The sequence below is a fragment of the Muntiacus reevesi genome, chromosome 8 (genome assembly GCF_963930625.1).
Source record: "Muntiacus reevesi chromosome 8, mMunRee1.1, whole genome shotgun sequence".
In the NCBI taxonomy this organism is placed as follows: Eukaryota; Metazoa; Chordata; class Mammalia; order Artiodactyla; family Cervidae; genus Muntiacus; species Muntiacus reevesi.
In genome coordinates, this window is record NC_089256.1 from 61,164,878 (window position 1) to 61,177,104 (window position 12,227).

General features: G+C 38.7%; 1 protein-coding gene across 1 annotated transcript in view; it reads left to right on the forward strand.

Moving 5' to 3' along the window:
- Positions 1-12,227, forward strand: part of PARL (presenilin associated rhomboid like) — a 54,201-nt gene that overhangs the window by 6,306 nt on the left and 35,668 nt on the right. Inside the window, exons 2-4 of the mRNA XM_065943000.1 lie at positions 2,878-3,067; positions 3,523-3,663; positions 6,543-6,591. Of these exons, the coding sequence (XP_065799072.1) occupies positions 2,878-3,067; positions 3,523-3,663; positions 6,543-6,591 (380 nt within the window). The remainder of the gene's footprint in view (positions 1-2,877; positions 3,068-3,522; positions 3,664-6,542; positions 6,592-12,227) is intronic.

Genomic DNA, 12,227 nt, shown 5'->3' on the forward strand with positions numbered 1-12,227 from the left:
GCTGGGAAAGATTGAGGGCAGGAGGAGAAGGGGCCGACAGGATGAGATGGTTGGATGGCATCACTGACTCATTGGACATGAGCTGGAGCAAACTCTGGGAGATGGTGAACGACAGGGAAGCCTGGCGTGCTGCAGTTCATGGGGTTGCAAAGAGTTGGCTACTACTTAGCAACTGAATAAACAACAAATTCATAAGCCTGCTAACAGATTCTGAAGTTCAGAGCCATTCTGAGTAACAATTGGCAGTGTTTGAATAAGTGCATTGCTTCCCAAAATAGATTTTGTTGAAAAGAGTAGCCCTTACTGTAAGTACAAATCTGACTTACTAGAAGTTTTAAGGTGAATTACTTTATTATTACCCATTCTCACAATGTGATGTCTGAGAATTTGAGCTGTGGTGTGGACTCAGCACTGAAGAGCATGTTAGATGAGTAATAGTAGTAACAGTAGCTATTCCATTTTTCTGAGTTTCGTTTCCAGATGCCTGCTAGATAACACCTGTGTGCTTAGAATACTTTATTGCAATATAACTTACATATGGTAAAATGTGTAAGTATTAAGTGTATAGCTGTTAGTTCTGACAAATGTATACACCTGTGCAGCCGTCACCTAAAAATAAAGTCTATCATTCCAGCAAGTTCCCTCTTGCCTCTTTCCGGTCAAGTCCCACTTTAGGCAACCACTATTGATTTTGATCACCACAGATTATTATTTTTAAACCACAGATAATTTTTGCCTATTTTTCAACTTCGCATATATATATACATGCAATCACACAGTCACATTATGTGCTCTTTTGTGTTTGACTTCTTTTGCTCAGTAGTGTTTTTGAGATTCATCTGTGATGTGTGATCAGTAGTTTTTCACTGAGTAGTTCAGTTAGCCCTCTGTATCTCCATGTTTCTTATCCATGGATTCAACCATGTTGATGGGGAATGTCAGCTATATTTTCTATAAGGGATTTGAACATCCAGAATTTGGTGTCTGCAAGGGGTCCTAGAACCAATCTCCCATAGATACCGAGGGACAGCTGTATTCTGTCATATAAATATACCAGAGTTTCTCCTTCCCCCAGTTGATAGCAATTTAAGTTGCAGTTTTTTAGCTGATAGAATTGTGCTGCAATGACTGCAAGCATTTTAAACAGTGCCTAAGATGGAATTATTCATCTCTCCTAGTTTCCTATTTTGGTGCTTCTGATTTTCCTTGTCTTAGTGAATAGTACCACTTTCCTTTCAATTATTCAAAATAAAACCAATGATTGTTCTTGATCCCTTCTTTTTTCTGAAGTAATTGTTGACCCTTTCTTTATTAGGGATTGGCCTTGGTGGTAGAGATATAATGAATACAAAGGTGAGAATCTAGTTACAGTACAGCCAGTGAATGAGAGAAGGTTAAGAGTATATACAGGATATTTTAGGACTCTAGGAGTACAAAGAATACACTCAGCCTCGGGGAGTTTAGGAATGCTTCTTGGAGGAGGACATACATGAACTGAATTTTGAAGGGCACAGAAAAAGTTAGAGAAGTACATCCTGCAACAAAGGAGTAGCATTGCTAAGTTTAATAGGATGATGAGAAATTTACTATGTGGTTTGAAGCAGGGGAATGATAAATATATTTGCGTTTAATAAAATGTGGAGGGTGAATTGGAGTAGGGCGGTATTAAAAGCAATGAAATCTGTTAGGAAATGGTAAAGTATTCCTGGCCAGAAGAGATGAGCTAAGGGATTGTGTTGGAATTAAGGAGAGAATGTTGGTCCTCTGAGAGAGCATTTGAGGAGGCGTTGAATGTTTGTGGAAGAATCATATGAGGAAAGAAAAAGAAAATGCAACATGTTAAAACAAAGTGTTTGAACTTAAATAAGCTGTTGACGTAAACTAGGCATGAGATAGAGGACTAAATGAAGAATGGAAAGAATGTTATTTGCCAGAGTTGATTTTTAATTAGATGGTAAGAATTAATTAGATGATAAGAATTAAGGGGATGGTAAGAATTAAGGAGAGAGAATAATAACTTTTAGATTTTTAATCTTAGTGGTTCATAGAACTGTGGGACCACTGAAGGAGTAAGGAAGTTGGAAAATGGAGCTGTTTGTAGAGGGGGCTGAATTCCCTCTTGAATATATTGGTTTTTGAAGTAATGAGGAGCATGCCTGCATGCTTAGTCATGTCCAACTCTTTGTGACCCCATGGACTGTAGCCTACCAGGCTCCTCTGTCCCTGGAGTTCTCCCGGCAAGAATACTGGAGAGGGTTGCCATTTCCTTCTCCAGCCAAGTAGAAATATTCAATATACAGTTGGAAATACAGGGTAAGAAAATTGAGGCTGGGACTCGAGACATATATTTGAATCACTTTCTTGTTTAGATGTCATCCAGGCCACAGAAATGAAATTTTTCTTTTTACTCAACCAGAGTGTTTCAGGGTGTGGGTTACAAAGGTGAGAAGACCTGTCTGATTGCTTTCAAGCAGTTTTATGAGTGTAGAAAGGTAGTATGTTTAGAGTATAATGAGAAGAGTCAGGAAGAGGCCTCTGCCTGGTTTACCTGGGAGAAATTACCATTTGACAAAAGAAAAAAGCTTTTTATAGGATTTTAAACTGTGTGTAGGATGAGTACAAGTTGTTTTATTTATTGATACGCAGTAATAACCCAAATATGCCCTGTAAAGCTGCTGTAGTTGGTCTCACCTTTTCCAGAAGAGCATAGTTCATTGTCTTGACTGAGTCCTACTTGGGAGTAGGAGTCTTGGTGGCTTTGGGGCTTCGGAGTGAGAATGAACTGAGTCGGTGATTTGCAGGTGAAGAGGGGAGGCTCATAGAGGTTGCTGTTTGCAAGATGCAGTTCAGTTTCTAATCTGTCATTTTCTTCTATAGGTTTAACTTTTTTATTCAGCAAAAATGTGGATTCAGAAAAGCACCCAGGAAGGTTGAACCACGAAGATCAGACACAAGTAGTGAAGCATACAAGAGAAGTGCTTTGATTCCTCCTGTAGAAGAAACAGCCTTTTACCCTTCTCCCTATCCTATAAGGACTCTTGTAAAGCCTTTGTTTTTTACTGTTGGGGTAAGAGCTCACATTACTACGAGTTACCTGCATTGCTTCAGGTGTGGTGGTAAAGTACTATTTGTCTTGTTTGGGCTCCCTTAATGACACATGGAGGGGCATCAAAAGGATCTGGAGTCATGATTATAAGAGAACATGAATTCATTAATTGCTGTTAGCACATGGTTCACTCATATAAGCCCTGGAGAAGAAACTCATGGGCCTCTTATTTGGTATAACATTACAGGTGATACTGAGTTGATATTTTGAATTTGAAAAAGTTCTCATTGTAAACAGGTCCCAGGGTACTGTGAAGTTAATAAAATGGGAAACAGTGAAATGTTCACCTAATAAGTTCCAGTGTACCCGATGTTCCTTATGTTCATAAAAAGCAATGAAAATGAAATAATATCCTTGAAACTATGTATAGGTCTATTTCTTAAAAAAATTTTTTGTAATATATTTGTTTTATGTAGTTTACAGGCTGTGCATTTGGATCAGCAGCTATTTGGCAATATGAATCACTGAAATCCAGGGTCCAAAGTTATTTTGATGGTATAAAAGCTGATTGGTTGGATAGCATAAGACCACAGAAGGAAGGAGACTTCAGAAAGGAGGTAAAGATAAACATGGCTTTTGTTTATTCTAGTTGATAAGTTTTTGAAGTCTGGTTATTATGAAGTGTGTTTAATAGCAACATTAGGTCAATAGATATGATATCATTGCACTTAATATTCTTCTTTATTCATTGTAGTAGTTTTAGTCACTAAGCTGTGTCCAACTCTTGGGACCCCATGGACTGTAGCCCACGAAGCTCCTCTATCCAAGGGATTTCCCAGACGAGAATACTGCAGTGGGTTGCCTTTTCTTACTGCAGAGGATCTTCCCAACCCGGGGATTGAGCCCTCGTCTCCTGCATTGCTGGCGGATTCTTTACTGACTGAGCCACCAAGTGCTAACGTTTTATATGGCTGGCACTGTTTTAGTTAAGTGTTCCAAGAAGTTTGTCCCTCTACCCACGTATATCAAGAATCACCACAAATAGTTGTTAAAAATTACTGTTTTGAATTTTCTTCCGGCTCTACTAATGGCCACTGTTTTTACTTGCATCATCTGGGTGGCTGATTTTGGAGTATGTATTGGAATCAGAGGGCGTTTTATGTTTGAGGGGTAGAGATACTGTGTGGATTTTTAAAAACTTCTTAGTGACATGATGTTTATATCTCTCTAATAAATACCTACTGTTGATGTTTCTAACTGTGCTTGGATTGAGGATGCAAGAAGGATATAAATGCAGAACTTTTAGAACTTTTCATTACTTTGTGTGCATGTTAATGGCCTTCCTCGCCTTTTAGAGAAAGGATATATTTTATTTCATTTGACAGTTTATTGAGCAGAGCCCATAGGCTAATTTGTGGATCTTTCATTTTCAGACACCTCCTTTTTTTTTTTAAAATGACAACACACTGCCCTTCCAATTTGGAGATGAGTCGGTGTCCTCTTCAGTTTTCTTCCACTTTTTTCCTGGCCAGTGAGAGGTTGAGAGGTCAACCATAGGTTTTCTTTTTCTTAATGATAGTTGAGGTTACTCTGAGTAGGGAGGATTCTTTCCTCCTTGTTTCCCCATCAACACCAGAAGCATGAGCCCTACCTGTTCTAGAGAGACTTTATGTCAGAAGAACAGCTGATGTAATTTTGCAGGTAAAACCTGCAATAATGAGCAATAGTTTTTATTTAGTACAATATGTTTGAGAAGATAGTAATGCTGACCTATTTCACATTTCTGGATCCCTTTAAAAGCTACAGGCTGCTGAACTATAAAGTTTTGGTATCCAAATTGTTCCTTGAAATGGTGAAAATGACACAAATGGTATACATAATCTTCATCCAAAGATGAATTTGTTTGAGATAGGTAGATGATAGGATATAAAATGTAAAACCCTGTTAAAGTTGAAATAACGCATAAATAAAACATGGGAAAAGAAAGTCTGGGGAACCCATGCCTCACTACTGCATATGCAGCAAGTAAGGTGTGAGAGCTCACATACATTTAATTTTACAGTTGACCCTGGACCAATGCAGGGGTTGGGGCACTGATCTTCCACATAGTTGGAAACGTGCATATAACTTTATAGTTGGCCCTCTGTAACAGTGGTCCCACATCAGTGGGTTCTGCCAACTCCAGATGGTATAGTATATATGGTGTAGTACATATTTACTGAAAAAAATCTGCGTTTAAGTGGACCAGTGCAGTTCAAACCTCTGCTGCTCAAGGGTCAGCTGAATTACAGAAATGAAATCATTGTTGAATATGGATCAAATATATACTGATCTGTAACTTTTTTTTTTTTAACCTTGGATTTCTTTCAGTATTAGTATACAAAGTCTGACTCAAGTTTCATAGTGAGAACATGTATATATTTTTTTAATTAAAAAGCTTTAATCATGGAGGGAATTCCCTGGTGGTCCAGTGTTAGAACTTCAAGCTCCCTCTACAGGGGACATGATTTCAATCCCTGGTCAGGAAACTAAGGTCTTGCATAACACATAGTGTGACCAGAAGTCAATAAATAAATTATACATGAATAAAACTTTAATCTTGGAAAATTTCAAAAGTAAAGTAAAAGAGTAAAGAAGATAAAGAAAATAGTATAATGAACCCCTGTCATCCTGCATCAACAGTTATTGACACATAGCAACTTTGTTTCATCTAGTTCCCTTTCTTTCCCATCCTTCCCCACCACTGATTACTATAAAGCAAATTCTGGACATCAGCTCACATGCTCAGTCACTAAGTCTTATCCGACTCTGTGACCCCATGAACTGTAACCCGCAAGCCTCCTCTCTCCATGGGATTTCCCAGGCAAGAATACTGGAACTGGTTGCCATTTCCTTTTCCGGGAGATCTTCCTGACCCAGGGATTGAACCCGCGTCTCCTGCATTGGCAGGTGGGTTCTTTACCCACTAAGCCATCGGGGAAGCCCCATTCTAGGCATATATCAATTATAAAAATTTCAACGTGTGTCCCTGATAGATTAGGATTCTGTCTTTTTCTAAACCTCAATCTAGTACTATACCTAAAACTAAGGTATTTTTTGGTAGAAAATATTCTTGGTTGGAACTAGATTGGGCCTTGGTGAATAATCACTTATTTGATAGTATGCTAGGTGCTTTACATATGTCCTGATATTCCTCACAATAATACTGCTAGGTATCTGTTACTATCTCCATTTTATGTATCAGGAAACTGAAGTTTAGAAGTAATTTGTCAAAGGTCATAGACCTGCTCAGTGGTTCTGTGTAGAGAATGCAGGCTGTCTGACTGTAAAACACCAGTGCTTCCCACTCTACCACATATTTATTACGTCTGTTCAGTAGAGATTTTTACTGATGAGGACTTTCATTTATGCACAAAGCATTTTCATTCTTGCTTTTCATTTACATAGACTGAAAGTATTTACCATATAGTGATAAGCAATTTTCTTTCTGTTTTAGATTAACAAGTGGTGGAATAACCTAAGTGATGGCCAGCGGACTGTGACAGGTTTGTGTTAGCTTACACGTTTTAGCCATTCAAGGGAAGAGAAATCAAACCAAAAGGTACAGTATGTCATAGTCAATGGCTTTTGTACCATGCTCATCAGTGGTTTAGAAGACAGAATTTCTGTACCTTCAGGCTAATGTAATGGTTTGAAAATATTGTGGCATAAAGGTACTGTATGTATGAGGCTCTGGGTTATTTTCTAATTTTGATCTAGTATGATACTTATCAAATGATCTCTGTTGTAAAGTCCTAGCTTGTTAATAGCTTATGAGTAATTATTACTGTCCTATTAAAGTACTCAAAGGGAACACTGATTAATTACCTTATTTATGCAGCAGACTTTATACATATTGTCTCCCTACCTCACAGGGTTGCTTGCAGGGTAGTTATCTCCCCTTTTACAGATAAGGAAACTGACTTTCAGAGAAGGAACTTTTTGAAGGTCATACTACTAGTAAGTAAGAACTGAGTTTCAAAATCCAGGTCTGTCTCATCCTAGAGCCAGTTTTCTCTTCTACACCATGCTGTTTATAAGATCCTCTTTAAATGAGAGCATAACATGTATATCACCATGATAATTTCATTTGTTTTTGGTAAGCTTTTATGGAAGACAGCTGGAGAAGGAAATGGCAACCCACTCCAGTATTCTTGCCTGGAAAATCCCATGGACAGAAGAGCCTGGTAGGCTACAGTCCACGGGGTTGCAAAGAGTCAGACATGACTTAACTTTATGGAAGACAGTTCTGGCTCTTCAAGGTAAAACTTGTGCAATATTTAAAAAATTGTGAAAAAAAAATTGTGCAGTTAGTTATTTGAGAAACTCAGGAAGTGGATTTGTAAGTTAACAATTGTACAGATAAAGGAAAAAAATCTTCTTAAAGAAATAGCAAAACACTGCTTTCCCTCAAATATGGTTAGACTTAATGGTACTCTTAATTTTTGATACCTACTTTAGTGGAGAAAAGATGCATTCGTTTCTTCATTCAGACTATTTCATATGTCTGGAAGATTTAATTTTCCTGTCTCTGGTGGAACTGATCCAGTCTTCAAGCTTACGGTTTAGACATTACTTCCTGCAGGAAGTGTTTTTTTCCTGAACTCGTTGCACTTTTTAATAACTTACAATGCATGCAGATGACACCACCCTTATGGCAGAAAGTGAAGAAGAACTAAAGAGCCTCTTGATGAAAGTGAAAGAGGAGAGTGAAAAAGTTGGCTTAAAGCTCAACATTGAAAAAACTAAGATCATGGCATCCGGTCCCATCACTTCATGGCAAATAGATACGGAAACAGTGGCTGACTTTATTTTTGGGGGCTCTATAATCACTGCAGATGGTGATTGCAGCCATGAAATTAAAAGATGCTTACTCCTTGGAAGGAAAGTTATGACCAACCTAGACAGCATATTAAAAAGCAGAGACATTACCTTGCCAACAAACGTCCGTCTAGTCAAGGCTGTGGTTTTTCCGGTGGTCATGTATGGATGTGAGAGTTGGACTATAAAGAAAGCTGAGTGCTGAAGAATTGACACTTTTGAACTGTGGTGTTGGAGAAGACTCTTGAGAGTTCCCTGGACTGCAAGGCGATCCAACTAGTCCATCCTAAAGCAGATCGGTCCTAGGTGTTCATTGGAAGGACTGATGTTGAAGCTGAAACTCCAGTATTTTGGCCACCTGATGCGAAGAGCTGACTCATTGGAAAAGACCCTGATGCTGGGAAAGATTGAGGGCAGGAGGAGAAGGGGATGACAGAGGATGAGATGGTTGAATGGCATCACCGACTCAATGGACATGGGTTTGGGTGGCTCCGAGAGTTGGTGATGGACAGGGATGCCTGGCGTGCTGCGGTTCACGGGGTCACAAAGAGTCAGACATGACTGAGCGACTGAACTGAACTGAATTGAATGCAGCCTGCTTTATATAATTGTACATGTGTCATCTTTGAGAACAATGTGGAGATTTTTCATTTTTGCTGTAACTCCTAGCATATATCTGGCACACAGTTCAGTTCAGTTGCTCAGTCCTATCTGACTCTTTGTGACCCCATGGACTATAGCACGCCAGGCTTCCCTGTTCATCACCAACCTCAGAACTTGCTCAAACTCATGCCCATCAAGTTGATGATGTCATCCAACCATGTCACCCTCTGTTGTTCCCTTCTGCTTCTGCCTTCAGTCTTTCCCAGCATTAGGGTCTTGGCCAATAAGTCAGTTCTTCCTATCAGGTGGCCGAAGTATTGGAGCTTCAGCTTTAGCATCAGTCCTTCCAATGAATATTCAAGACTGATTTCCTTTAGGATTGACTGTGATCTTCTTGCTGTCCAAGGGACTCTCAAGAGTCTTCTCCAACACCACAGTTCAAAAACATCAATTCTTCAGCTCTCAGCTATCTTTATGGCCCAGCTCTCACATCCATACATGACTACTAGAAAAACCATAGCTTTGACTAGAAGGACCTTTGTTGGTAAAATAATGTTTCTTCTTTTTTAATATGTTGTCCTGGTCTGTCATAGCTTTTCTTCCAAGGAGCAAGTGTCTTTTCATGGCTGCAGTCACCATCTGCAGTCATTTTGGTGCCCAAGAAAATAAAGTCTGTCCTTGTTTCCCCATCTATTTGCCATGAATGATGGGACCGGATGCCTTGAGCTGTTTTTTGAATGTTGAGTTTTAAGCCAGCTTTTTCACTCTCCTCTTTCACTTTCATCAAGAGGCTCTTTAGCTCCTCTTCACTTTCTGCCATAAGGGTGGTACCATCTGCGTATGTGAGGTTGTTGACGTTTCTCCTAGCAGTCTTGTTTCCAGCTTGTGCTTCATCCAGTCCAGCATTTCACATGATATTCTCTGCATATAAGTTAAATAAGCAAGGTGACAATATATCTGGCACATAGTAAAGACATTCAGTTAAAATCTATTGAGTGACTCAGTGTTGATGAGATCTTGAATCAAAAGGTTGAGATTTTTCAAAGTATATTGCCAGCTGTATAATTGATTAGTCAGTGAAGTCTTAATAAATGATAACTTTAAAAAGTAGCTCTCTAGTAACACTTGGGTTTCCATTGGAACTAATTGGGATTTTTGGTTTATTTGCTTGTTTTTTAAAAATTAATAGCCTTTAGGGTAGCAAAATTTTTATTTCTTTTAATATTTTCAGAGTGCCTCACAGTTGATACCTAGTGTTCTTTGAAGATTATAAAGATTTTGTCATTTAACATTTGAGGAAACCTGGGATCAGAAGTTAAAACCTCCTTCATGCCAGGAAATAGATTATTCAAAGAAATTGGTATTTGGAGGTAGTTAAAAATCAGAATTCTTTCCCTTAGATGACATTGCAGTCTGACTAAGACTTTGAGTGTAAAGTACTTCAAATTGCATAAATGTGAATGGTCATGCTAAAGACCTTAAATATTTTTTGTTAGGTTCATTAAGTGACTTTTAAAGGCTGAGGAAATGCTCTTTGATCTGTTCAGTGTTATCTCAGACTCCTCTTTTGGGACTTAATTATGCTGATAGCAGTGAATCTAGCCTTGCAACACTTGTTCGTGGCGCTTTATAATCAGTTAGCCGCATACTAGGATTTCAGTGGTTAATAAACTTAAGCCTTAGTTATATCTTGTCTCTTTTCAGAGGTGCCAGTTCATTCCACTGACTTGCTTATTTAGTGCTTTGGTTGCTTCCTTTAGGTTGATCTGAAGTGAGGTTGGCTCAACTGGCTTTTATTGAGGATTGATTTATGGGGTGACAGATTTATCCTGTGCCACCTTTTCCTTGAATTGTGGATGTTCTCTGAGTGGTTTTCTTTTTTCTTTTTGTGTTTTGAAAGAACTTAAGTCCTTAGGAGGCCACTGACCTAGGGAGTCTCAAAGGTCTGTGAGACGAGTGTGCTTCTTTGCTCTGTAGTATTCATGCCTAGACACTGGCAGCTTGAAATCTCTAGCAGGTTAAAGGTTTTGCAGTTTTACACCAAATGTTTCATGTAAGAATTCCTTGCTGTCTGAATCTGGGTGGCAAGATTTTATAGCAAATTCAGACAGCGATGTGTTTTATCCAGATGCATTTGTTTCCTTAGTTTTAGATGTAGCAAGGGGTATTTCAGGTTTATTCACATCTGTTTGGATTCTTAGGTTTGGATAAGTACAGTTTAAATCAAAAGGGATTTACTTTACCAGTATTTACTTTATCACTGAGGTGAAATTCAGTGGCGAGGTGAGAAACCTTCCTTAGAGCTGATCGCAGCTGATGGCTGGCTGCTCCTGACTTTTGACCCTTCTACCTCAGTTCATCCCGGGAGTCACTGTGTCAATATCTACCAGAGAACTGGTCTTAATCCCTTAACCTTTTTTTTTTTTCTTATCTACTTCAGGACTTTTTTTGGGTCTTAACTGTTACACAGATACATCTCCCTAAACTTCACATTGCTCTGAAAAAATTGTTAAAAGTTCAGTTGGTGTTTGTAGGATGAAGGGGGTTCAAGTAGCAGTCTTCAAAGTTAGAGTCATCCCTGGTACTTTTATATTTCAGCTAGTCTCCTGTATTGCCTTACTCTGCAAGACTTTTAAGCCTGTACTGGAGGTCCCCAGGCAACCCCCACAGAGAGTATTTCCCCTCCATTTCTAGCTTTTAGAGGTGCCTGTGAGACACTTGTCAGGTTTTCCTGTTAGCTCAGCAGAACACTGACTCTATTGGGATTCAGGTAAAGCTGAGAGGGAAGAACCCACCAAATTATTGTATCTGAGCTAGGAGGGAACAGGGAGAAGGAATATGGGGAGCACAATCTCAACAAGATGGTGTCCAGTTCCTTTACTAGTTCATATCTACTGTCAGCTCCAAAGTTTAAGCACTGCTGCACCCCAGGCCCTTGATCCTTGTGTCCCAACCTCTAAAGTCTATTTTTTTCTTCTTTGCTCTTCTGTTTATACCAGGAGTAGTTTATTTTTTAGTTTTAGTTCTAGGGCAAAGGATAACAAAATTAATGCTCGAGTGCCAACTAAGCTGCAAGTACCATGTTAGTAGGTACTTTGCAAATACACATATTATTGTCAGTCAGTATTAATCTTAAGTATCCTCATTGTTCAAATGGGGTAACTGAAGCTCAGAGAGGTTAAGTAACATGTCTGAGATCACACAGCTAGAAAGGCTAGAGATAGGAAGCAAACTGTTTAGTTCAGAAAATACGGCTTTTATCACATCCTTTCACTTTCTGCTATAGCAAACCTCCACTCATTACTTTTCTGATAAACCACACAGCCTTCCCTGATTCCAGGTGTCTGATGCTGGTTCATAGCCCAGATTGCAGCAGGTTGTCCCAAGGCAGCAGGCGTCTATCATTGTGAAATGAATAAATGTGCATGGTAACATTAGAATAGTGTTAAAGAATATGTAAAATAAAAAATAAATCTCACTGTAGACTTCCAGTTCCATTCCCCATCCATAACTATTGCCTTTTTAGTTGCTTATGTATTCTTCCAAAGCATCTGTTTTATACGCATTTATGTTTACATCTAACTATGGCTTAAACAATAAATGGTAGCATGTAATACATGTTACATCTTTTTTTTTTTCACATAGTATTTTAAAAGGACATTCCTTACTGATACAAGTAGATCTATTGTATGCTTTTAAGAAATGTTTTATTGAGCTA